Raw genomic sequence first — 24,494 nt, 5'->3', positions numbered from 1 at the left:
TGTTTCCTTTGATCCTATTTTTCTTTATGAAATTCCACCCTGGACAGGAATTAAGAGCACAGTCTGAAGTGATTGTGATGTCCAATATGTGCTACTAATGGAACAAAAAAACAACTTGTCATATTTCAAAATTATAATGCTGACTGCACTATGAATCTAGAAAAGTGCAGTTGTAACTACTGTATTCTGAAGCATGTAACATACTATATATGACTTCACAGATCAGACTGACTCAATTTGCATTACAGACATGTTCAGGGAAAGCCTAGTTAGCGAAAACAGAAACTTCAAATTTCACTCTTTTAAACTGAATCGGAGAATGTCTTATATCCACTGCCAGAAAATACCACCCCAGAAATGAAAACTTAGATGTTTTAATTTCTGAAATAATGACTTTGAGGAAAATCATTAAAAATATAAAACATACAAATTCCTATTTGTCAGACTATGGAGACTTTGGAGAATGAGATTCTCCAAGTATCTTGGTACTTAATTAAATAAAAATATAGTGTAACTAAAAATAAACTAGCTGACATGAAAAAGCTGTATTATTAAAAACTGCTACATCAGAAATTCCAAGTGAGGAGTCAGTAAATTTATTAACAAGATATCCCTGGGTGAATGATTCTATCTCAAGTGAAAAACATTTTGCCAAAGTGTGATAGCACTAACACCTACCACCAGTAGGATGTAGAATCAGCTTGATCTTATTTTAGAACATCTGAGAGTTTCTAAAAGCTGACAAAACCATCTTAAGGGTATGGAGTATTGGGCAGTAAACTGCATTTATTCTGGGCTTGAACCACCACTCCAAGGCAGTCTCAGAAATAACATTAAAAAAGAGGAGCCAGAGACTAAATACTATCCCCACTCCCCACAATTGAGATGCAATTCAAAACTGTATCTGAAATCATTAAGTCAGTGTAAAGCTGGGAGGAAGACACTGTTGAATCAATACCTGAAAAGCTGTTTTTCGTAAAGATGTCTACACACACATATTATATATCTATCATGTATTTGGACTGATTCAAGGAGTCTGCTTGTCAAGGCAACTTCAAGAACTGTTGATGGTGCGGAGAAATGGATATCACAACTTTTGATATCCGTTTTCTTAAAGAAAATTACATGGTTGAGGAGAGGACTGGTAAAAGAGGAGGCTGCTTTCTTTCTTTTTTTTTTTAAACAACTTGTCTGCATCACTGGGTACCAATAATCAGGTTCCACTGGACACAACTACAGGATGCACCTCATGTTTACTTATTGTGAGAAATAAACACAGTAAGAAATTCACTAACATTATGATGTATAACACAAATTCATGTTTTCTTAACTCAGTAGGTATTTATTAGAAATCTTTGAGGTACCAACATCTATGTGAAATTCTGGTTATAATGCAAAGAAGCCAGTCTAGTGACTACACAAATGAGTTTATTAAATTAAAATACAATGATATATGTAATGAGATGTATAAGAGCTATGGGCGTACAGTCGAGAAATACCTGAGGAAGGGGAAAGAATAAGAGAAAGTTCCCTGGCTGAATCTTAAAAAGTAAGATATTTTAAGGTGCTACTATACCATTACCACTTTACAAGTAATGGAGAAAAAAATTAAAAAAAAAAAAAACAGTCATACGATTACATGGACATTTAATAACCTCCTGAATGACTTTTGTGTAGATAATGACATTAAACAGAAATCAATAAGTTATTTGAAACTACTGAAAACAGAGGTATGATATACCGGACTCTTTGGACCCAACCAAGGCAGTATTAAGAGGGAAATTTATAGCCTAAATTCCCACATCAAAAATTTAGAAAGATCTCAAGTTAACAACTTAACATCACAGCGAAAAGAACTAGAGAACCAAGGGCAAACAAATCCCCAAACTAGCAGAAGACGAATAACTAAAATCAGAGCACAACTGAAGGAGATTGAGACATGAAAAATCATTCAAAACATCAACAAATCTAGGAGCTGTTTTTTCGAAAAAAAAATTAATAAAATGACCATTAGCTAGAATAATAAATAAGAAGAGAGAATATTCAAATAATCACAATGAGAAATGACAAGGCGAGATTACCACTCACCCCAGAGAAATACAAACAACCATCAGAGTATATCATGAACAACTCTGTGTACTTAAACTAGAACATCTAGAAGCAATGGATAAATTCCTCGACACTTCCAACCTCTCAAGACTGAACCAGGAAGAAACTGAATCTCTGAACAGACAATACTGAACTTGGAAATTGAGACAGTAATAGCTTACCAACCAATAATGTCCAGGACCAGTTGGATTCACAGCTGAATTCTACCAGATGTACAAAGAAAAGCTGGTGTCATTCCTACTGAAGCTATTCCAAAAAACTAAGGAGCAACTTCTCCCTAACTCATCCTATGAGGCGAGCAGCACACTGATTCCAAAACCTGGCAGAGATAATACAAAAAAAGAACACCTCAGGTCAGTATGCTTTATGAACATTGATACAAAAGTCCTCAACAAAGTACTGGCCAAAGAATTCCCGCAGCACATCAAAAAGCTTATCCACCAGCCATGCACAATGGCTCACCCCTATAATCCCAGCACTTTGGGAGGCTGAGGCTGGTGGAGTTCAAAACTAGCCTGACCAACATGGAGAAACCCCATCTCTACTGAAAATACAAAATTAGCTGGGCATGGTGGCGCATGCCTGTGATCCCATCTACTCAGTAGGCCAAGGCAGAGGAATCACTTGAACCAGGGAGGCGGAGGTTGCAATGAGCCGAGATTGTGGCATTGTACTCCAGCCTGGGCAACAAGAGCCGAACTCCGTCTCAGAAAACAAACAATAAAACCTTATCCACCACCATTAAGTAGGCTTTATTTCTGGACTGCACGGTTGATTTAGCATATGCAAATCAATAAATGTGATTCATCACATAAGCAGAACTAAAGACAAAAATCAAATGATTAAATAGATGCAGAAAAGGCATTTGATAAAATTCAGCATCGCTTCATGTTTAAGACTCTCAATAAACTAGGTATTGGAGGAACATACTTCAAAATAATGACAGTCTTCCTTGACAAACCTACAACCAACATCATACTGAATGAGCAAAAGCTAGAAGCATTTCCCTAGAAAATTGGCACAAAACAAGGATGCCCACTCTCATTCCTATTCAACATAGAAGTCCTGACCAGGGCAAACAGGCAAGAGAAAGAAATAAAGAGCATCCAAATAGGCAGAGAGGAAGTCAGATTATCCCTGTTTGCAGATGACATGATGCTGTATCTAGAAAAACCCATAGTCTCAGTCAAAAGCTTCTTAAGCTGATAACTTCAGCAGAGTCTCAAAATACAACATCAGTGTGCAAAAATCACTAGCATTTCTATGCATCAACAACAATCAGTCCAAGAGTCAAATCAGGAACACATTCCCATTCACAGTTGCCACAAAAAAGAATAAAATACCTAAGAATATAGCTAACTAGGGAAGCGAGAGACCTCTACAAGGAAACTGTAAAACACTGCTCAAGAAATCAGAGATGACACAAACAAATGGAAAAACATTTCGTGCTCATGAACAAGAAAAATCAATATTATTAAAAATGGCCATACTTCCCAAAGCAATTTATAGATTCAATGCTATTCCTATTGAGCCCCCATTGAGATTCTTCACAGAACTAGAAAAAAACTATCTTAAAATTCATATGGAACCAAAAAAAAAAAAAAGACTGAATAAACACAGCAATTTTTAGCAAAAAGAACAAAGCTGGAGATGTTCTGCTACCTGACGTCAAACTATATTAAAAGACTACAGTAACCAAAACAGCATGGTACTAGTACAAAAACAGACACATAGACCAATGGAACAGAATAGAGAACCCAAAAATAACGCCACATACCTACAGCTATCTAATCTTCAACAAACCTGACAAAAGCAAGCAATGGGTAAAGGATTCCTATTAAATAAATAGTGCCGGGATACTTGGCTAGCCATATGCAGAATACTGAAACTGAACCCTTTCCTTACACCATAAACAAAAATTAACTCAAGTTAGATTAAAGACTAAAATGTAAAATCCAAAAGTATAAAAACCCTGGAAGGCAACATAGGCAATATCATGCAGGACAATGACATGGGCAAAGATTTCGTGATGAAGACATCAAAAGCAATAGCAACAAAGACAAAAATTGATAAATAGGATCTTATTAAACTACAGAGCTTCAGTACAGCAAAAAAGCTATCAACAGTAAACAGACAACCTAAAGAATGGGAGAAAATCTTTGCAGACTTTGCATCCAATGAAGGTCTAATATCCATTATCTATATGGAACTTAAATTTCCAGAGAAAAAACAACCAACCTCATTAAAAAGTAGGCAAAGGACATGAATAGATACCTTTCAAAAGAAGATATACATATGGTCAACAGTCATATGATAAAAAGCACAACATCACTGATCATCAGAGAAATGCAAATCAAAGCCACAAAACATACCCATCTCAGTCAGAAAGGTTATTATTAAAAAGTCAAAAAACAACAGATGTTGGTGAAGCTGTGGAGAAAAGGAAACACTAATACACTGTTGGTGGAAGTATAAATTGGTTGAACCATTGTGGAAGACAGTGTGGTGATTCCTTGAAGACCTAACAGCAGAAATACCATTCAACTCAGCAATCTCATTACTGGGTATATACCCAAAGAATATATTAATAAACCATTCTATTATAAAGACACATGTGTATGTTCATGGCAGCACTATTCGCAATAGCAAAGACAGAGAATCAAGCTAAATGCCTGTCACTGGATACAGAAAATATCTTATGTAGACACCATGGAGTACTATACAGCCATAAAAAAGAGCAAGATCATGTCCTTTGCAAGGACATGGATGGAGGCCATTATCCTTAGCAAACTAATGCAGGAACAGAAAACCAAAAACCACATGTTCTTTCTTATAAGTGAGAGCTAAATGATGGGAACACATGGGCACATCGAGGGAATAACACACACTTGGGCCTGTTGGAGGGTGTAGCATAGGAAGGAGAGGATCAGGAAAAATAACTAATTGGTACTAGGCTTAATATCTGGGTAATGAAATAATCAGTACAACAGACCCCCATGTCACAAGTTTACCTGTGTAACAAACATACACATGTACCCCTGAACTTAAAAGTTAAAAAGACAACACTTATAATATCAAAATCATACAATGGCTATAAGTTTAATAAAAATTTTACAAAGAATTAGTGACAGAAATTTCAAGACCTAAGCAAACAAAAGAATCGTATTCATTGACCAAGAGTACCACTTTTATTATGTCAGTAGAAAATAAACTTCAGTTGTGAAAGAAAAAAACTGAGCATTTTTCTTTAAGCTCTATACCAGCATGTGCTTGCATCATAATATTTATTAAACAGTCATCCTTCTGTGACCTTGAATTTCTCTTAATTACAATTTAGGAGTACATAAATTGACTCAACTGTAGCTTTTGGGCAGCATTGAAAGTTTCAGTTCAGATACAGATGGATACAAGGCAGCCCTGTGAGGGATAATTAGAAAAAGTATAGTGTTAAGAGTTAGGCATTTGTGAAGCAGGTAACCTGAATGACACAGAAAGAATTAAAGTTATTTACAAGACTTGGGAAAGGTGAAGGAAGATATGAGAAAGTAAAGTCCTTAGTGTTGATCTGTGCCAGGTGTGCCAGACCCTAGTTAGGCTGTGCAGTTCTGTTTTTGTTGTAATTTTGTTTCGTTTTAGTATTTTAGTGCTGGTCTAAAGACTTGCACAATTTCTGGGAGTGGCCTTCCGTATAGCAGTTATTCATATAAGTCTCTGTTCATTCTTTTAGGGGCAAAATTGAGTTACTATGACCTGGCTGTGCAAATATTCTTGTTTTCCTTTACTTTTCTACCAACTTTAAAAACACTAAAAAACAAAATCTATCATGTGAAGCAACTCATGTATGTTGCTTTCTCTTAGATCCAGAAATATACTGACAAAATTGAAATGGAAGATCAGAGACAGAAAAAAAAAAAAAAAGTAAATTCCCACCATGCATATTATTTGAAACAAAACTAATATAAGTTACTGACATCTTGTTTCAACGTTCTGGAAATTTCTAAAATCAAGGAATAGTAAGTAACAGTAAATGGTACTGTGCCCATTATTATAATTTTAATCTGTTAGACGTTAATGATATTGTCTTAAGGCATTTGTATTGTTTTAATGAAAAACATATTAGTTCACATCAGAGGATGGTTACCCTTCATATTCTTCTTTTAAAGTCCTATTTTTGATCATACATTCTCATTACCTTTAGGACTGCTATGGTTGGGGCCATTTCAGATAACAAATAATTACAAAGAAATATTTACTTTTATTGAAATATTCTTTATTTTTGTTTTATGACAGGATTGAGGTACATCCTCAAACATTATTTCAGTGATTATTGTGGATTAGTATTTGGACCTTTCATCTATTGGATATCTGGATAAATCAAGTGGCCTGGCCAGGCAAAACCACAAAATCCAGTTTTATAGTGCTCCTTTGTTTCAGTGAAATGATTTTGAAGTTACTGTGATATTAAATAAAAAGGCATTCTTATTTGTAATGGTAATAAAGTACTAAAGTATTAATAAAGTACTGAAATTTTGAAATTGACTCGAGAATTTAGAAATGAGAAGAGACGAGTCAACCCAAATTCCCCCACATTCACATCTACTCCCTGTGGGTTACAAACATTTGAATTCTGAAAGATAATGCTGGCACAACTGTGATGGTCAGTGGATTTCTATCTAATAAACTATTTTGTAGTTTTTAAAATGGTTTTCTCTTTCTATAGCCAGTTAAAATCTAAAAAATAGAGTGTGTAATATAGTACAGATTTTAAGCTGCCTTTATATGACTTATGCTTCTTGTTATATTTGTGTTTTAGGGGGAATTCTTGGCAAAAGATTGGGTCCACATCTGATTTTATGAAATGAACCAACAATTAGACAATGACTGTAAAGTAATAAAGCCAACATAATGATTAAATTAGCTATGATTCACATAAGTCCCGTACAGTCATATTTGTTTAGTGATATGTTTGTTATAAAGTTAATATCTGTTTCCAGAATGTTTCAGTTTTGTATTATTGTTATGTTTTTCAAATTTCATTTTATGAATAATGATAATTTATGTTCCCTCAAACTTCCATATATTACCATAGCTGATCTTTTTTTTTTCATTCCCTGTTTTGAAAGAAATCTGACTTTTTCCTTCAAACATCTAGTTTTCATTATCTTTTAGCTAATTCAATTAGTATGATAACTGGAAGAAATTACATTTTTATCTTTTAATTTGTAAGGAAACCTTTGAACCTGAAACAGAAAGATTCACTGGATGGATTAGGTCTTAATAATTATGCATTGGGTATAGTAATAATAACATGTTATCTTTCAGGTATGGTTTTCAATTCATATACAATTTATATTAAATTGAAATGCTGTGGTGTTTTTATATATTTAGTTCTTAGAAAGGGTAGCTGTTCTATGTGTTAACAGACAAGATTTTTATACACAACTGCAGATGCAAGATGGAAGTAGTCTGACTAAAAAGGGGAAAAAAATTCTGTTTGATTTAAGATGGAGGACTGAGCATATATGATAACTTTTTATTCCTCCTGACACCTCACTAAAACAAAGGCATAGAGGCACATGCATAAAGATATAGATCCATGCAGCAAAGAAAATCAGAGAGACTTAGAAGCACTTGTATGTTTTCAAGAAATTAGTAGAAGGAAAAATTGGAGTGAGCTAACTGATGAAACAAGCAGTGCAGGGAAAATGAGAGGGAACTGATCAGTCTGCCTAAACCCTGGAGAGTCTCTGGTCCGAGAATCTGCAAGGATGAAGGTGAAGAGCTCAAAACAGGAGACTCAATTAAAAGGACCATAACTGAAACTAGGACAATTGGCTTCCCTACTTCACTTCTACAGCCCAGCTTAGAAACCAGTCTGATCTCAGAAGGAAAGCAATGAACCGTATGGGAAAGTGTGAGGTTTCTGTTGTGCCTCTTGACACACCACAACTAAGCCTACATTATTCTGGCTTTGAGGGGGTGGGGTTTCAGCTTGACAGCTGGTTTTTCTAACAGTTCACTTAAGTTCCTGCCTAAAGTGAAGCTTGCCAGTGTCCAAAGGTACCCATGTACACAGAGCTCCTAGTTAATGCTACTAAGTAGGCAAGAAGATAGGTGAAACTTGTTTTTAGTATTGTGCTCGTGCATTGTTTTCTGAAGCTGTCATTTCAAATGCTTGATATTTCTATTATGTTCTGTTATTCAGTTTATTGCTCATTAAGTATTTGTTCCCCATTATATAGATTTTTCACAAATTAAAGCAGACTCTATTTTCAAGAGTAGTAGTCCAGTCTTAGGAGTCTACAGAAACTACTTTTTCCTCTGAAGACATTTGCTGATATATTGATGGGATATAATTTAGGAACAGTTAGGTAGTATTTATGTTTTATAATATTAGTTTGAATTTAATAATACCATAAGTTAACATTGTTATTTAATAGTGTACATATATCCTAACTGAATATACGTATTCAGTTATATATTCTTTATATCTTACAGGCAAAAAAGATAAATTCCATGAATGCTTACTTTTTTGGGTTGTATCTTTTTTGCCTGTAAGACATAAATAATATTTTATTGAAACTTGGAGAAGTGTTAGTCTCAATAAGTAGAACATAATTCTTATCTTTAAACCACTTAGTAATGAATATAGTGTTCAGAAACATTGCAGTTAGATCCACTTTTAATTTTTCTCATTTCCTTAAAATTTCATAGATATGCATATTGACCTATTTTCTATATTCAATCTCAGCTAAATAGCCCAAATAATACATGACCAAAATTACATTCTGTAAAAAATTTCCAAAAGCATTTGAAAAACTATCCCAAGGGTGATAAGTCTAATATTTTACTTTATGAAAATGCTGTGCCTGGATTCTGAATGAATATCTAAGAAGAAGAATAGAATATACAGTGTAATGAGAGTTAACCATGGTGTTGTCCAAAATAATTTTGGATCACCAAATGGGACTGATCTTGGAGACTAGTGGAAACTTCAAATGGAAGTATCCAACTTCAGTTCATTTTGGGGTTATTGAGTATATGAAGAATATTATTTTTCTATGTCTGACAGAAGCATTGACATGATTATAGTGAATTATAATGTAGGTGTTGGTTTTAATCTATAATAGATTGTAACACTTTGTATTTTGGGTGCTATAGAAGTTACCTTTCCCTTTGCATGTATATGACAGTTAAGATCTGAAGAACCTTAATTAATGGTTCTTGGATTTATGTTTAAAGAAATCAGAGGACGGGCATTTTTCTTATCTCCGTCTTACTTTGGCATTTGAAACAATATACAGGTTGAGTATTCTTTATCCAAAATTCTTGAAACAAGAAATGTTTTGGATTTTGGATTTTTTGTATTTTGTAATGTTTTCATATACATAATGAGATATGTTGGAATGGGACTACAGTCTCAACATGAAATTGATCTACTTTTTATGTGTTCTGTAAACATACAGCTTGAAGGTAATTTTATATAATATTTTAAATAATTTTGTGCATTAAACAAAGTGTGCATACACTGAACCATCAGAAAGCAAAGGTATCACTGTCTCAACTAGCTATGTGGATACTCTGTGGTGTTTGACATCACTGTCATTCCTGACTCTGAATTTGCGTGCTACTGATAACCATTTTCGTACACTTACTCACACCTAGGTACTTAACAGTGAAAAGAGTTCAGAGTAACTAAGCAGCATAATAGCATCACCAGAATACCTTATCAGCTGTTAAACAACAGCAACAACAAACAATGACAGGCTTTCAGACTCCACCTACAGTGCTCTTTTTATTAAAAGGTTACTCTACACTGTATTTTATTTTTTATATAAGAAGAAACATTAGAAACCATTTGAGGGACCAATGGGTCCTCTAGGGATGATCCTAGACATTCTCAATAAACTATGTGCTGTGTTTCTGGATTTTGACTGCAACCCATCAAATGAGGTCACTTATGGAATTTTCTACTTGTAGTGTCATGTCATTGCTCAGAAGCTTTCAGATTTTGAAGCATTTCATATTTCATATTTTCAGATTAGGGATGCTCAACCTTTACACACACAACTTCTAAGTCTTGCACAGAGCCTTTACAGAGATTTTAAATATATAGCTTGTTGTCTACTGAGTAGAAAGATGGGCTGCTTCTGTTTTTCTCCTAACTTAATATTTTCAACTTCTGTACTAACCAGTTCCAGGTGCTCTATAGTATAGAAATATTTGTTTATTTTCATATGAAATTTATGAAAGGAAAATTCACAGGAGAACATTTTAGCAAAACAATAAGGTAAAACAGCTTTTGACAGTTGGTTTGCTCTTTATCAGTACATAGGAATACACAGTAAATGGAAGGCTCATTTAGACCCTCAGAATTTTTCTTAGCAGGGGGCCCTCTACCTGAAATCATGGTACTAGTTTAAGACTTCTCGTTTTTGTAAACACATTTAAAGCAATCAACTCTTCTCAAAATTAGGTTAATTTTTTTCAGAAAGAAATATTATTAATATATCAAAAGGAAGAATATTATGATGGATTCAGATCAATTTTAATTTAAACATGAGCTACAGAAAATTTTAAGATTCTTATATGTGGACCACTTTGTATAATGTGCCTACAAGGTAAAGATTTGTGGTCATCTGAATTTTGGGAGAAGTAATTTTCCAAGAATTAATACTGAAATACAAAAATTTCATTATTTGGTTCTGTGCAATATAATATGTTCAAGGCTATCTATAATCATTTTTGTCTAATTCATTTTAAAGAGAGTTCAGCAGCCCCAGGAATAGTATAATGGTAAATGATGTTTACATATCAATACTGATCTACAAATATGAGTATATTTGAAGAAAAGCAAATTCGTATTGAATCTAAAGGCATATAAATTGGATTTCTTTTCCAGTCATGGACATTTACTAATATAAAGAATAAAAATTATATTTTGAGCATATCCAAAACATTTTCTCCTCTGAATGTCAGTATTCTTTTCCAACAATGTCTTAGAATTTTGTAGTATATTTTTTCCTCCCCTAGACAAGATCTATAGCACACTTACTCTCTTTCTTCCTGTTACTATTCTAAAATACTTTTGTTTTTTAATTTTATATTATTTCTTGTTTTAATTATGCATAAATAATTATTTAAATTTAGTTTAGTGCTTTTTGGACACCAAGTTACTTTTATTTCACATCTTTTTTTTCTAGATTGATTTTTTTGTGTCTTACTAGAATTGATCATTTATTGAATTTTTTTTGTTTTACTATAATTGATCATTTAATAATTCTTAGATTGTATCTGAAGGTATTAAGCTAGCCTGTCTTTGCATGACTGAAAATGTATATTAATTCTCACTTTATTGCTAATTAGACTTGGCATAGAGTCCTATGTTTAAGTAATTTTATCTTTAAACCTTTGAAAATACTATTCTGTTGACTTTTCTGATATTGCTGAAAAGAATTCTGATATCAATATAATTTTCATACCACTGTAGATAACCTTTTTTCATCTCTTCATCTTCTTGCTTTCTCTTTGGAAGATTTTGGAATTTTTTATCCTTTGGGTTTGATATTACACTGGGAAGCCATCAGTGTTGTTGCTGTTATTAATGCTTTGCCTCAGCAGCCTCTCCCTGCACCTCTGCTTTTGTCTGAAACCTGAATCTACCTTTAGCTAAGGGAAATTTTCTTCTTTTATTTTTTTGATTACTTTTTCCAGTCAGTCCTCTCTGTTTTATTCTTTCAGTCAGTAGCTACTAGAACTTCTACATCTATTCTCGATTTCTCTTATTTTATATTTCTTCATTTTGCAGTGGATTCTGAATAATCTTTTGTTTTTGTCTTCTAGCTCAATAATTTGATCTTTAGCTGAGTCTTCTATTTATTTATTTTTTTTCTGAGACAAAGTCTCTCTCTGTCGCCTAGGCTGAAATGCAGTGGTGCAATCTTGGCTCACTGCAATCTTTCCTTCCTGGGCTCAAGTGCTTCTCCCACCTCAGCCTCCTAAGTAGCTGGGATTATAGGTGCACACCACCACACCTGGCCAATTTTTGTATTATTAGTAGATATGGCATCTCACCATGTTGGCCAGGCTGATCTCAAAAGTTCTTTAATTTTTCAGTTCATTTTTTAAGACTTTGTATTGTCATTATTTTGTTAGTCATGCTTTTAATTTTGTAGAACTCTTTTTTGTAATAATCTGTTCTTTTTGTCAGTGTGCTGTCTTTTCAAACCTCACTGAGAATGACAATTATATTTAACATTTTCCTCTGTTTTTTGTTTGTTTGTTTGTTTGTTTTTGTTTTGTTTTTTTCCTGCTGAGTGTTATTTCTTCAATATGTTAAGTTTGGTGACTTTCTTGCTAATTTTTCCTCAAGTATTTGGTTATTTGGGGTTATTTGTTGCATAGCTGAGAGCCTAAACTGAACAGTCTTGGTGACTGGAGAGTATTTACTAATGAGTCCAAATGAGAATCTCTTTTTACTTTTTAGGGTATGTAGATTCTCATTATAGAAGCCTTCATCCAATAACTGCAGGAAAAAATAAGTGGGTATAGCTGGGCAGGGTATTCCCAGTTGCAGGAGTTTTTCACCTGGGTTTAGGACTACCTTTCCATAAATTGGCTGCCACCTTGTTCTGTTTCTCTAATCTGGGACCCTCCACAGTCAGAAATCACATTCGGGAAAACATACTCCTGCTTTTGTTATTTATTGACCATTAGTTTTGAATTTCTCTGGGCCTCTGTAGCAGAAACATGCTTTCTTGTTTTAGCTGCAGTTTTCTGTAATCTGATTTTGCCTATAAACTAATTACATCTCCTCTGATTTTTTTGTTTATAGAACTTCTTCAAATTTTCTGATCTGCAGTGGTATTCTTATTTTCCTGAACTATCATTCTTTCTTCTTTTTAGAAATATATTTTATCGGAATTTGAGGTGAAGGGAAAGAGGTGAATGTGTCCTCATTTGCCATCCATTTTTTTTCATAAAGTAAAATGTAAAAGTACAGATTTTGAAATTAAGAAGACTTAGAGATGATGAAACCATTTTAATGGAGGCTTAACATATTTGTTTAATGAATTTATAAGAGGGCATTTATTTAGCAGTAGCCCCTGTCACCAATTCATTATTTTTCCCTGTGGAAACTACTGACTTTGGAGAAATTTCTTGGCTAATGCTTATTGTTAGTCATCCTATTTAAGAACAACTTGAGTAAGGTGATATTTTTATTTCATGGTAGCAAATGAATTGTTTTGATATAGTCGATATTGACCCACTTAGAGGCATGTTATTTTGAGAGGTACCATGGCATATCAGTATCTTGTAAATTTTAAACTAATGCTAAAGAAGTAAACCCTTATGTACTTTAATGGCGATTGTAAAAGAACTTCACTGTCTTGCTCTAGACAAGATTTAGCAAAAAGAGAAAATCGGGTGTTATATTAATGGTCCTGCAAATCAGCAGCTCATCTGTACAAGCAAATTAACTGTCTTCTAGAATGGACAGAGATTTGTTTATAACCTCATTTTAATTAATTACATTTTTGGAAAATGAATTGAATTTAAGATTAGGCCCCAGGCTTGAATTTGTCATATTATTCATTATTGTATTTTGAAACCAAGTTTGCTAATAGCTGTTTAAAGGAGAATAGGAAAAGATTTTCATTTACATAGTTAGGGTTTATTTGTGGAATAAGGATTATATCTTTGTTATTATTCAAAAATAGAAAAAAGTGCAACAACATATTCTCTTTGTAAATGTTGAAAATTAGTAACAAATCTGTATGATTGTTTTTGTATGCCTTGTGAAGACTTAGCAAATTTGATTTTATTTTTCACTTTTACTTTTTTCTAGTAAAGCCAAGTCCTACTTGAGAGACATCAATAGCCTATGGAAATTTGTTGCTTTTCTTTTAAAAGTGCACCTGCATCCAAAACTGAGTAAAAACATACTTGACAAAGAAAACTACTATAATGAATTAAATTTCTCAGCACTACCTAATTTGCAAGTATGACTAGTTTTGATTAAAAAGAAGTTGATTATAATGTTTACACTGTTTATTAAATAGAAAAGCTGGATGCAATCAGAAATCATAGATGTACTCGTGGAGATACTGAATCTGAAAATTTTAGATGTGACCATTGCTAATTCCTTTTAAGGTTTACTAATCTTGCTAGCGTAACATTGAGTTCTATGGGTTTTGGAGGATTTTCTTGTTGCAGGTGGTGGTGATCCTCCTTATTTTTGTTTTTTGGTAAGGCATGAGTAATGTAGATGCATATTCTTATCATAACTTAGTAAAACTCTTTTATCAAATTAGTCAGTGCAGCTTGCAGCTAGGTACTGCTAAAAATATGTTAACATGACTAGAAATTTTTCAGTGCACTTATTTTACATCTTTCTGGTTATAATTGACCAGAACATCTGACTCCTGCCTCTTCTTTCCTTTTATCCATTTTGTTGCCTTTATTTTGCGTATCTTTGTATATGTACAGATTTCTGGCTTCCTCATTCCTATCGAGCAGACTAACTTTTAGTGGTCTACTTGTATCTTCACTTATCAACTTAAATTGTTCTTTTTACAGTAGGTTCAGTGCTTCTGTATGTGTTCTCTGTCTTCTGGATCTCTCTTCGACCTTTGGTTCCACTGACCAGCAATTCTTTTTTTTTTTTTTTTTTTTAATTGTACTTTAGGTTCTGGGATACATGTGCAGATCATGCAGGATTGTTGCATAGGTACATACATGGCAAGGTGTTTTGCTGCCTCCATCCCCCGTCACCTGTATCTGGCATTTCTCCGCATGTTATCCCTCCCCAGCCTCCCCACCTCCTGCTGCCCCTCCCTTAACCCCCAACAACAGACCCCAGTTTGTGATGCTCCCCTCCCTGTGTCCATGTGTTCTCATTGTTCGACACCTGCCTGTGAGTGGGAACATGCGGTGTTTGATTTTCTGTTCTTATGTCAGTTTGCTGAGAATGATGGTTTTCAGATTCATCCATGTCCCTACAAAGAACACAAACTCATCGTTTTTTATGGCTGCATAGTATTGCATGGTGTGTATGTGCCACATTTTCCTTGTCCAGTCTATCATCAGTGGACATTTGTGTTGGTTCCTGGTCTTTGCTATTGTAAACAGTGCCACAGTGAACATACGTGTGCATGTGTCTTTATAATAGAATGATTTATAATCCTTTGGGTATATACCCAGTAATGGTATTGCTGGGTCAAATGGAATTTCTATTTCTAGACCCTTGAGGCATTGCCACACTGTCTTCCACAATGGTTGAACTAATTTACACTCCCACCAACAGTGTAAAAATGTTCCTATTTCTCCACATACTCTCCAGCATCTGTTGTCTCCAGATTTTTTAGTGATCATCATTCTAAATGACGTGAGATGGTATCTCAATGTGGTTTTGATTTGTATTTCCCTAATGACTAGTGATGATGAGCATTTTTTCAAATGTTTGTTGGCCTCGTATAAGTCTTCTTATGAAAAGTGTCTTTTCATATCCTTTGCCCACTTGTGAATGGATTTGTTTGTTTTTTTCTTGTAAATCTGTTTTAGTTCTTTGTAGATTCTGGATATCAGCCCTTTGTCAGATGGGTAGATTGCAAAAAAATTTTTCCCATTCTGTTGGTTGCGAGTTTACTCTAATGATAGTTTCTTTTGCTGTGCAGAAGCTCTGAAGTTTAATTAGATCCCATTTGTCTATTTTAGCTTTTGTTGTCAATGCATGTGTTTTAATCATGAAGTCCTTGCCTATGCCTATGTCCTGAATGGTTTTGCCTAGGTTTTCTTTAGGGTTTTTATGGTGTTAGGTCTTATGTTTAAGTATTTAATCCATCTGGAGTTAATTTTAGTGTAAGGTGTCAGGAAGGGGTTCAGTTTCTGCTTTCTACACATGGCTAGCCAGTTTTCCCAACACCATTCATTAAACAGGGAATTCTTTCCCCATTGCTTGTTTTTGTCAGGTTTGTCAAAGATCAGATGGTTGTAGATGTGTGGCGTTTCCTCCAAGGCCTCTGCTCTGTTCCATTGGTCTATATCGCTGTTTTGGTACCAGTACTGTGCTGTTTTGATTATTGTAGCCTTGTAGTGTAGTTGAAGTCAGGTAGCATGATGCCTCCAGCTTTGTTCTTTTTGCTTAGGATTGTCTTGGCTATGCAGGCTCTCTTTTGGTTCCATATGAAGTTTAAGGTGGTTTTTTCCAGTTCTGTGAAGGTCATTGGTAGCTTGATGGGGATAGCCATTCTTAAGTGTTGTGACTTCAGAAATATTTTTCCGTTTAGTCTTATAATAATAATTAGCTAATTTTTCTTGAGTACTTTGTATCCTTGACTATTCTAAGCACATTATATCTCATATGATTTTTAGCACAATCTTTTGAGGTAAGTTCGTATTATTTTTTCCACTTACGGATAAGGAAAGTAAGGTGGAGCTGGTAGTTTTCCTTTAGATGCTGTACTGTTCTGATCAGTGTCTCCTCTCATCCTTTTCTGCTTGGATCTGGTTATGTATATTTTCATTTTTTGCCGTACGCTCACCAGTTATGTTAAAATTTCTACATCCCTCAAAACTGCTGAAGTATCAGTTAATAATATAGTTTTCAACAGAATAGAAGTTTAATAAATGTTATGAACCAATTTCTTTGTCTTGCCTTTTGAAATTAACTTTAAAGAGAACAGTTGTTAAAGGCCCAAAATTAGACCTAAGAGAATTTACAGATGATACACCTATGTGTTTTTGTTTTATCCATAATTCTTCAGTTTCTTAATTACTAATACTATACCAAGACAAATGCCTGGATTTCATCATTACCAATTAAAATATGATTTTCTTAGAGTTGAAGACTGAATTTAGGGCCAGTGTTTTTCAAGTATGTTAATTATTTTTAAATGTATAACTCTACTCATTATAAAAGTGGATTATTTTGTAAGTGTTGGTTATTAAGTGTATGTATTCCCAGGTTTTTACTCTGAAGTGAGCTGAAGATACAATGCCTAAGCATTTTGTGCTTATATTTTGTACCAACAATATGAAAACAATTTGTATAGCTTCATTACTTATTCCCAAAATGATTTGAGGAACCAGTTAGGCCCATTTGCACAATATCTGGCAATATTTCTACATTAAATATGTTACGATCTGGCATTTAAAATGGCGAATGTACATATTATCAGGCATCATTGTTTCTTTTTTTAAGAAGTGTATAAAATTTGGAAACAGTGGTTTGGAAATATCTTTAGTGACTATAATGAAATAGTTAATCTTACAAAGGGAAAGCATGAAATTGTTTGAAATTGGCTTATATTGGTTGTCATGCTAAGCTTATTTTTTAATTGTTTGTTATTTGGTTTGATATTGGCTGTCATGATTTAAAATGTCTATGGTTGTATAGAAGTTCTTCATGAATATATAAGCAATTCTTATATACACATGTATTTAAGAAAATGAATAGTTCATATTTTTGCTGTCGGAGGACTTTTTAAAAACATATGTGAAACACTAAAATACTTTTGAATTGGAACTGAGGACTAAGCTCTGATTTTTTATCTTGCCCAAATTCCTACTTAAGGGGCCTAGGGTGTCATGCCCTGCAAATTACAAATTCTCATCAGATGGGTTTTATTTGACCCTGTGTATCATGACTTACTTTTCAGTCTAATTCTGGCATAACATTACAAGATGAGGAAAAAAAATTTAACCCCAAAATACATTTTCTTGCCATACCTTGAAATTGTCCTGCAAAGTCTCTTGTGGGAAAAATCCACATCCTGTAGAGATTCCCCTTTCTCCTTTGTTTTCCTTTCTTTCTTTCCAGACCCAGGAGATAATCAACTCATAGCCTGGCACCCTTTTAGTTTCGATAAGACACCTATTCTGTCTTTGAAGTCTGCTCTCTGAGAAATTCCTTTGCACAATAAAACTTGGTCTCCAAAGTCCTTTATCTTAACCTAAACATTCCTTTCCCAGGTCTTCAGATAAACTCAACCAATTGTCAGCCAGAAAATCTTTAAATTTACCTGTAGCCTGGACTCTGCCCCCACTCTGAGTTGTCCTGCCTTTCTGAACCAAACCAACTTATTTCTTAAATGTATTTGATTGCTGTCTCATGCCTCCCTAAAAATATATAAAACCAAGCTGTACCCTGACCACCTTGGGCACATGTTCTCAGGACCTTCTGAGGGCTGTGTCACAGGCCGTGGTCACTCATATTTGGCTCAGAATAAATATCTTAAAATATTTTACAGAGTTTTGACTCTTTTGTTGACCGTACTTCCTGAAAAGATTAAGAGTTAGAGAGAGCTACACTTCATGCAGAGTGTGAACCTGTTTATCTATTGTGTAAAATGCAAGAGCTTCAGAGCTTTTAGGAGTGGCCCCTAAATCAAGTCAAACTGTCTGTTTCCCAACTGCCTCTTGCTGTATAGGATCCACCTAGCCCTGCTTTCCCAGGTGTACATTCTTCTTAGAGGATTTTTAGTGATTAAAGTACAGGGAAGAAAGAGTGTTCTCTTCTGCAGGTTTCTTAAACTGTAATTCAGGTCAAATTTTGAATATACATATGAAGCCATAGAAGTGTTAAATATTTTAGTTTATTCCCTTTAGTAGTTAACAAAAATTACTGCTTAGTGAAAGCTCAGTGTCAGAATATCCCTTCACTAAAATCTAGGTCTATAATTTGACAATTCATTTCATGGCACCTGACATTACTATTACATTCACTGTAGCACTTAGCATGCAAAGATTTTATTTTCATCTCCTCTCTTATCAGATGATGAGAGAGCATTAACTACAAAGTCTTGTAAAGGTCAAGTCAAGGCTTCATTTGAAAACAGAAACCAGAGGCCGACCCATTTACATAACATTGTGATCTCCTTTATGACTGTTAGGTCTGAGCACTGTCCCATATTACTAATTTTTCTACTTCCTTTTTTTCCGTAGGAGCTTGATGGAGACAGATACCATTTCTGTCAGTTTTTGCAAAATGTCTTGAGCTCGTTGAAAAATAGGTGTCATGTAATGCAAAGTATGGTCAGTGCTTTTAGCTCAGAACATTATTTGATGTTTAAAGCAAGTCCATTCAATGTAAATGATATGCATTTATATAGCTTACCATGAATACATTCATGCCCTAAAAATCTCGGATACTGCCTATATTCAGAGTAGCTAACATTTCATTTTGTTTTTATGTGTTCATTAAAAAAGAATAGAGAAAGTGTTTTTGATATTATGGCTTAGTCTCTGGATTTGGTCACCAGTGAAATTAATTTCAGAGCCTCACTCTATTACAGACATTTTTGTCTACTTCACAAAATAACACCATTTTGCATTATTGGTGGTCTTTGTTCAAGAGACATTACATCTAAAGAGAGCTAGAAATTGCAATTTAATACTAAGCAATGTTATGTGGGAAAGGAGGCCAACTCTCTACATGATCTCTCTGCTAGAGCATAATATTCTGCATATTGGCTTTTTTTTTTTTTTCACTATTCCCAAAAGTCAGGATTTTTCATTAAGTTCTGATAGTACTGTTGAAATTGACCTTGATTATTTATGTAAAGGGCCTCTCAGATAACCTATAGGTATGAGAATAGCTTTCTGAATTGTAATCATATTTAGGTTATATTTAAGCAGTGATGTTACACACTTTCCAAAAAGTAATTTATTGGGACATTTACGTAACTCGACATGCTTAAATTTGTTTATCTACTTATTGTTTATTTAAAACATTACATATGAGAGTTTTTGTTTTCCTTACTCAGCATTTTCCATATGGCTTTATTTTCCATTTAGTTTGAAAACTCAAAAAAGTTCAAGTTAACGAGCATTTATTAAACATCTATTATATTCAAGGCCCTGGGCTATGTACATGTGGAACATAAAAAATTATGATGATGACAGTGATTGCAAACACTTGCAATAAGTTCTCATATCCCTGTCAGGTAGGTGCTATTATTATCCCATGTTGCAAATGAAGAAGATGAGCCACAGAAGATTTCATAATTTGCTCAAGGTCATACAGCCAGTGATTTGGGAAGACTGGCTTAAAACACATACTGTTTAACACCAGAGATCACACTCTTAACCATTTTGCTATACTAAAATGAAGACAAGATCCTACCCTTAAGAAGCTTTCTTCCTACTAGAAAAATGATACATATTCAGGAGAAAAAAAAAAAAACCACAGTGTAAGGCAGTATGTGTTAGGTGCTGCATTACTGGCTCAAATGTGGAAGACACTGACCCTCAGAGAGAGCTTCATTCCTTTTGGGAGGTGGGGAAGGCCTCATGGAAGAAGTGCGTAGCTGACCCTTAAAGAATGGGCAGGATTCTGTCAAGTGAAATTAATTAGAGGAAGACCTCACTAGAGGGGGCAATGAGAACAAAGGCATTGTTTTGAGGAAAATGCAGTACCCAAAGTTAATTTGACTATATGAAAATGAAAAATATTTATGCTTACGTAGACCTTTGAATGTAATGCATGTTTTCAACTTAAAATTGGAAGTTTATATAATCATTAATGTGTTAATTATATATCCAAATTATAGATTTTTTAAAGGTCAAATTGTTATATATATTTTTTTAACTAAAGGGGTATATTTCAATGGAAAGCAGTTACCCAAACTGAAATCTGGCAGAGATGCTAAGGATTAACATTTATTTCATATGAAAATGTTATAAAATATTTTATGGATTTTTTTACATCTAATCTTAAAGGACATTTTCTGTAAGCTGAACTAATAGATCAGAGTTGATACAACAATAGTAAACCTACTTTCTACAGGAACTACTTCTATTACACTCTTTAAGTCTCTTTCTATAACCTGACAATATTTAAAGTACCACAAAAGATAGTTGCACTGATAATAAAAATTTGTTTTTACTGTCATGAATTTTTCCCCACATTTATGTTTATTAAAAATTGACATAAAACCTGTATAAAAATACACTTTATTATTCACTTTATTTCAAAGGACTGAAATAGTGTTTTCTGATTATAGTATTTCTAGAGGAAAGATTTTCTCCCTAGCTAATCCACTTGGAGAAATTTGGGGCCACCCACAAACCCGTAATTTCCTGCCCCAACTTATGAACCAAGTTATATTGAGGTTGTTATACAGTGTGATTTCTCCTTATGACTTTCACATTTTATTTTATAGGTTATATTGACTTTTGGATTTCAGGCAGTAAAATAAAAAATATTATGCAGTTCAAGTTAGAAAAATTGGATTAGTCCAAGCCATATTTTTACCTGGTATCTGTTTTCAGGCATTGTAATGTTACTTTTTATGATATTTGTATAATTGTATGTTTTAAATTTTATAGTTTTCCCTTATCTTTTTTTTTTAAATACCATACTGATTCATCTCAAATATTTTCGCCTCTTTAAGTTTCCCTTTTCCCCCAACTTTTCCGTAAGTGGAAAAAAGAAGGCATTGATTTTTGCCAGTTATTTTGGTTGCTTAGGTTGTAAGCCATCCTGGTTTGCATACATATAGGTTATTAAAGCCCCCTTCCTAGGCTATGATTTGCCCGTCTTCTTTACCTTTTGTTAAGAAGAATAAGATATAGGATGAGAGAATTAGTGTATACTTTTTTATCTCATTTCTGCATATTTTAATTCCATCTCCAGAAACTAGGTTAATTTCACCTCTGTCACAAATTTGAAAGGAAAGGAAAAGATGTATTAGTTTCCATTTTTATTATTATTTTCAGACTTTCAAACCTCCTGATCTAAGGTTAGTAAATGGTTAGCATTTTAAAAAATTATTCTTTTTATCTTGACATAATGAAGAATTCTGTTTTTATATTTTAAAGTCTTTTGTTCATTGTTTCTTATTTCCTGCTTTACATTTTTATTTACACCAAGGTTTTATCCCTTTACTAAAGGGAAGGAGATGGGATGAATGGCAGACTTTAACTGGATGCTTTATTTAGGCTGTTCAAAAGCAAAAAAGTTAATATGTTGTTATATCCGGGTGTTGGTTACAGGGATATCTGTTATATTCATTTATTGGTTCCTGTAATTTTAACATTTTAAATATTTCTTAATTGAAAAAGGAAAAATTAGACTGGTACCAGTTTATAGAAAGCTTTAACTTCTAGACAAAACAGGTAGAACTTTCCAGTTGGTTATGGAGAAGATATTGCCTAGCTTTTGTAGAGAGTGGCATTTTGAAAAACTGAATTTGGCATCTGCATTTAGAATGGTCTAGGGAATGGAGACACTGAAGAAAAGGAATTTCAGCAAATTCAGCATTCTGATTTCTGAAAAATGAATGCTTCAGATTAGGTAGTGGCATGGGCACTAGAAAGAAAAAGGATACTGCTTCTTTATATAATCATTCCCATTATATAAAGATGATATATAAGTTAGGCAGAGTGCGGAGGCACATGCCCATAATCCCAGCACTTGGGGAGGCCGAGGCAGGTGCATCACCTGTGGTCAGGAGTTCCGACCAGCCTGACTAACGTGGTGAAACCCCGTCTCTTCTAACTACAAAAATCTTAGCTGCGTGCAGTAGCACATGCCTTTAATCTGAGCTACTTGGGAGGCTGAGACAGGAGAATTGCTTGTACCTAGGAGGCCGAGGTTGCAGTGAGTCAAGATCACGCCATTGCATTCCAGCCTGGGCAACAAGAGTGAAACACCATCTCAAATAAATAAATAAATAAATATACATAAATTTTATATATATATATGATTATATAATGATTCTTTATATAATTCACATAATCATTTTAATAGGCATTCCCAAATAGAAGTTAGGGTGTATTACTAATTCTGCTTAATACACTTTGTATACTTTTATTTCCTATCTCAAATCTAGTTTCTACTACATAAGTATAAATATTCTCCACAAATTTGATTAACATCCTAAACCATGACCAAACTGAGAGCATGATGACTAATATGGTTTTTACTCCTAAGCTACCAATATGAAAGATCAACATTTTAAGAGGAGAACTAGTAATCTCTGTTACTAAAAATACTGGTTTCACATTAGTCTGGACCAATTAGAAGGAGCCTATGTCTACTTGGAAGTGTTCTGATTTGCAGCATATTCCTTGGCTGCTTCTACAAGATTCGGCAGACTTTTATTTAAGTCAGCCCTTGCTTAAATGTCGAAAAGGAAACTTTTAGGCCATTATTTCATGCTACTAGAAATAATATTGGTTCATGCAAATATTCTACTTTTACAAAATCATTTACTTTTTCCCAACTCTATGATATAAATGAGTTATTTTTCATAACCACCAATCTCTCAGTTTTATATTTGTTAGGCAGATCTAACATGAAAGTAAAAATTACTTGTAACCCCATTGGGATTACATGAATTTAACCTGTTTGCACGTTGTATTCAGTTGTCTATGAAATACGAGGGTACTTCAAAAAAGATCAAGGTAAAATGCAATTAAAATATAAAAATAAAAGATACAAATTTTATTTCCCAACACAGGCACCATCAAGGTCAAGACACTTTTGTCTAAGTGATAATACCAGCCATTTAGTCCATCCCTCAGTTCTTTTGGAATTGAGGAATTTAACCATGTCAGTGCAGTCTTTTTTTACATTACTATCTGAAGAAAAATGGGTGTTCTTTATAGATTTTTTTAAGATTAGGAAATAAAAAGAAGTCAAAGGAGCCAAATCAGTTCTGTAAGATGGATGCTTAATGACTCCCTATTGAAGCTCTTGTAAAATGGTCCTGTGTGATGAGAGGAGTGAGCAGGAGCATTGTCCTGGTCATAAAGGACTCTAGTGAAGCTTTCTTAGATGTTTTTCTGCCAAAGCTTTGGCTAATGCTCTCAAAACACTTTCATGATAAGCAGATGTTATCATTCTTTGGCATCCCAGAAAGTGAGTAGGCAAAATGACTTGAGCATCCCAGAACACTGTTGCCATAACCTCAGCTCTTCACTAGACCATTTTCATCTCTAGGTAGCCAGTGTTCTGATTGTGCTTTGTCTTCAGGATCATACTGGTAATGCCATATTACATATCCTGTTGCCATTCTTGGACAAAATCCTTCAGAATCTTTATCCCATTCATTTAAATGTTCATTGAAAGCTCTGTTCTTGTCTGCAATTGATCTGGGTGGTGGTAAGAGTTTTGGCATCCATCTAGTGGACAGTTTCCTCAACTTACCTTTCAGTCAGAATTGTGTAAGCTGAACCAATTGAGCTTTCTGTGGTGTTGGCTGTGGTTTCTGCTGTTAATTTTCAGTTCTCTTAGGGCATGAAAAAGATTTTTTTTTTCCTCTCAAATGGATGTGGATGCTCTGTCACTGTGGGCTTCATCTTCAATGTTGTCTCATCCCTTCTTAAAACAAGTTATTCATTTGTAAACTACTAATTTCTTTGGGGCATTGTCTCCATCA

At 34.0% G+C, this 24,494-nt stretch overlaps 1 protein-coding gene across 3 annotated transcripts in view; it reads left to right on the top strand.

The window, feature by feature from the left end:
* The window catches only part of COMMD10 (COMM domain containing 10), a 203,730-nt gene that overhangs the window by 152,111 nt on the left and 27,125 nt on the right, over positions 1–24,494 (top strand). The window contains exon 6 of one of the 3 annotated variants that reach the window (XM_032273769.1): positions 17,930–21,458. The exons of the other annotated variants lie outside the window; for them this stretch is intronic. Coding sequence (XP_032129660.1) covers positions 17,930–17,953 — 24 coding nt within the window. The 3' untranslated portion in view covers positions 17,954–21,458. Of the gene's footprint in view, positions 1–17,929; positions 21,459–24,494 lie in introns of those variants that run through there. 3 annotated transcript variants of the gene reach the window in all.

The sequence above is a fragment of the Sapajus apella genome, unplaced genomic scaffold (genome assembly GCF_009761245.1).
Source record: "Sapajus apella isolate SASKATOON/1434 unplaced genomic scaffold, GSC_monkey_1.0 scaffold1, whole genome shotgun sequence".
NCBI classification, from domain to species: Eukaryota; Metazoa; Chordata; class Mammalia; order Primates; family Cebidae; genus Sapajus; species Sapajus apella.
This window is presented reverse-complemented; position numbering and strand designations above follow the sequence as displayed.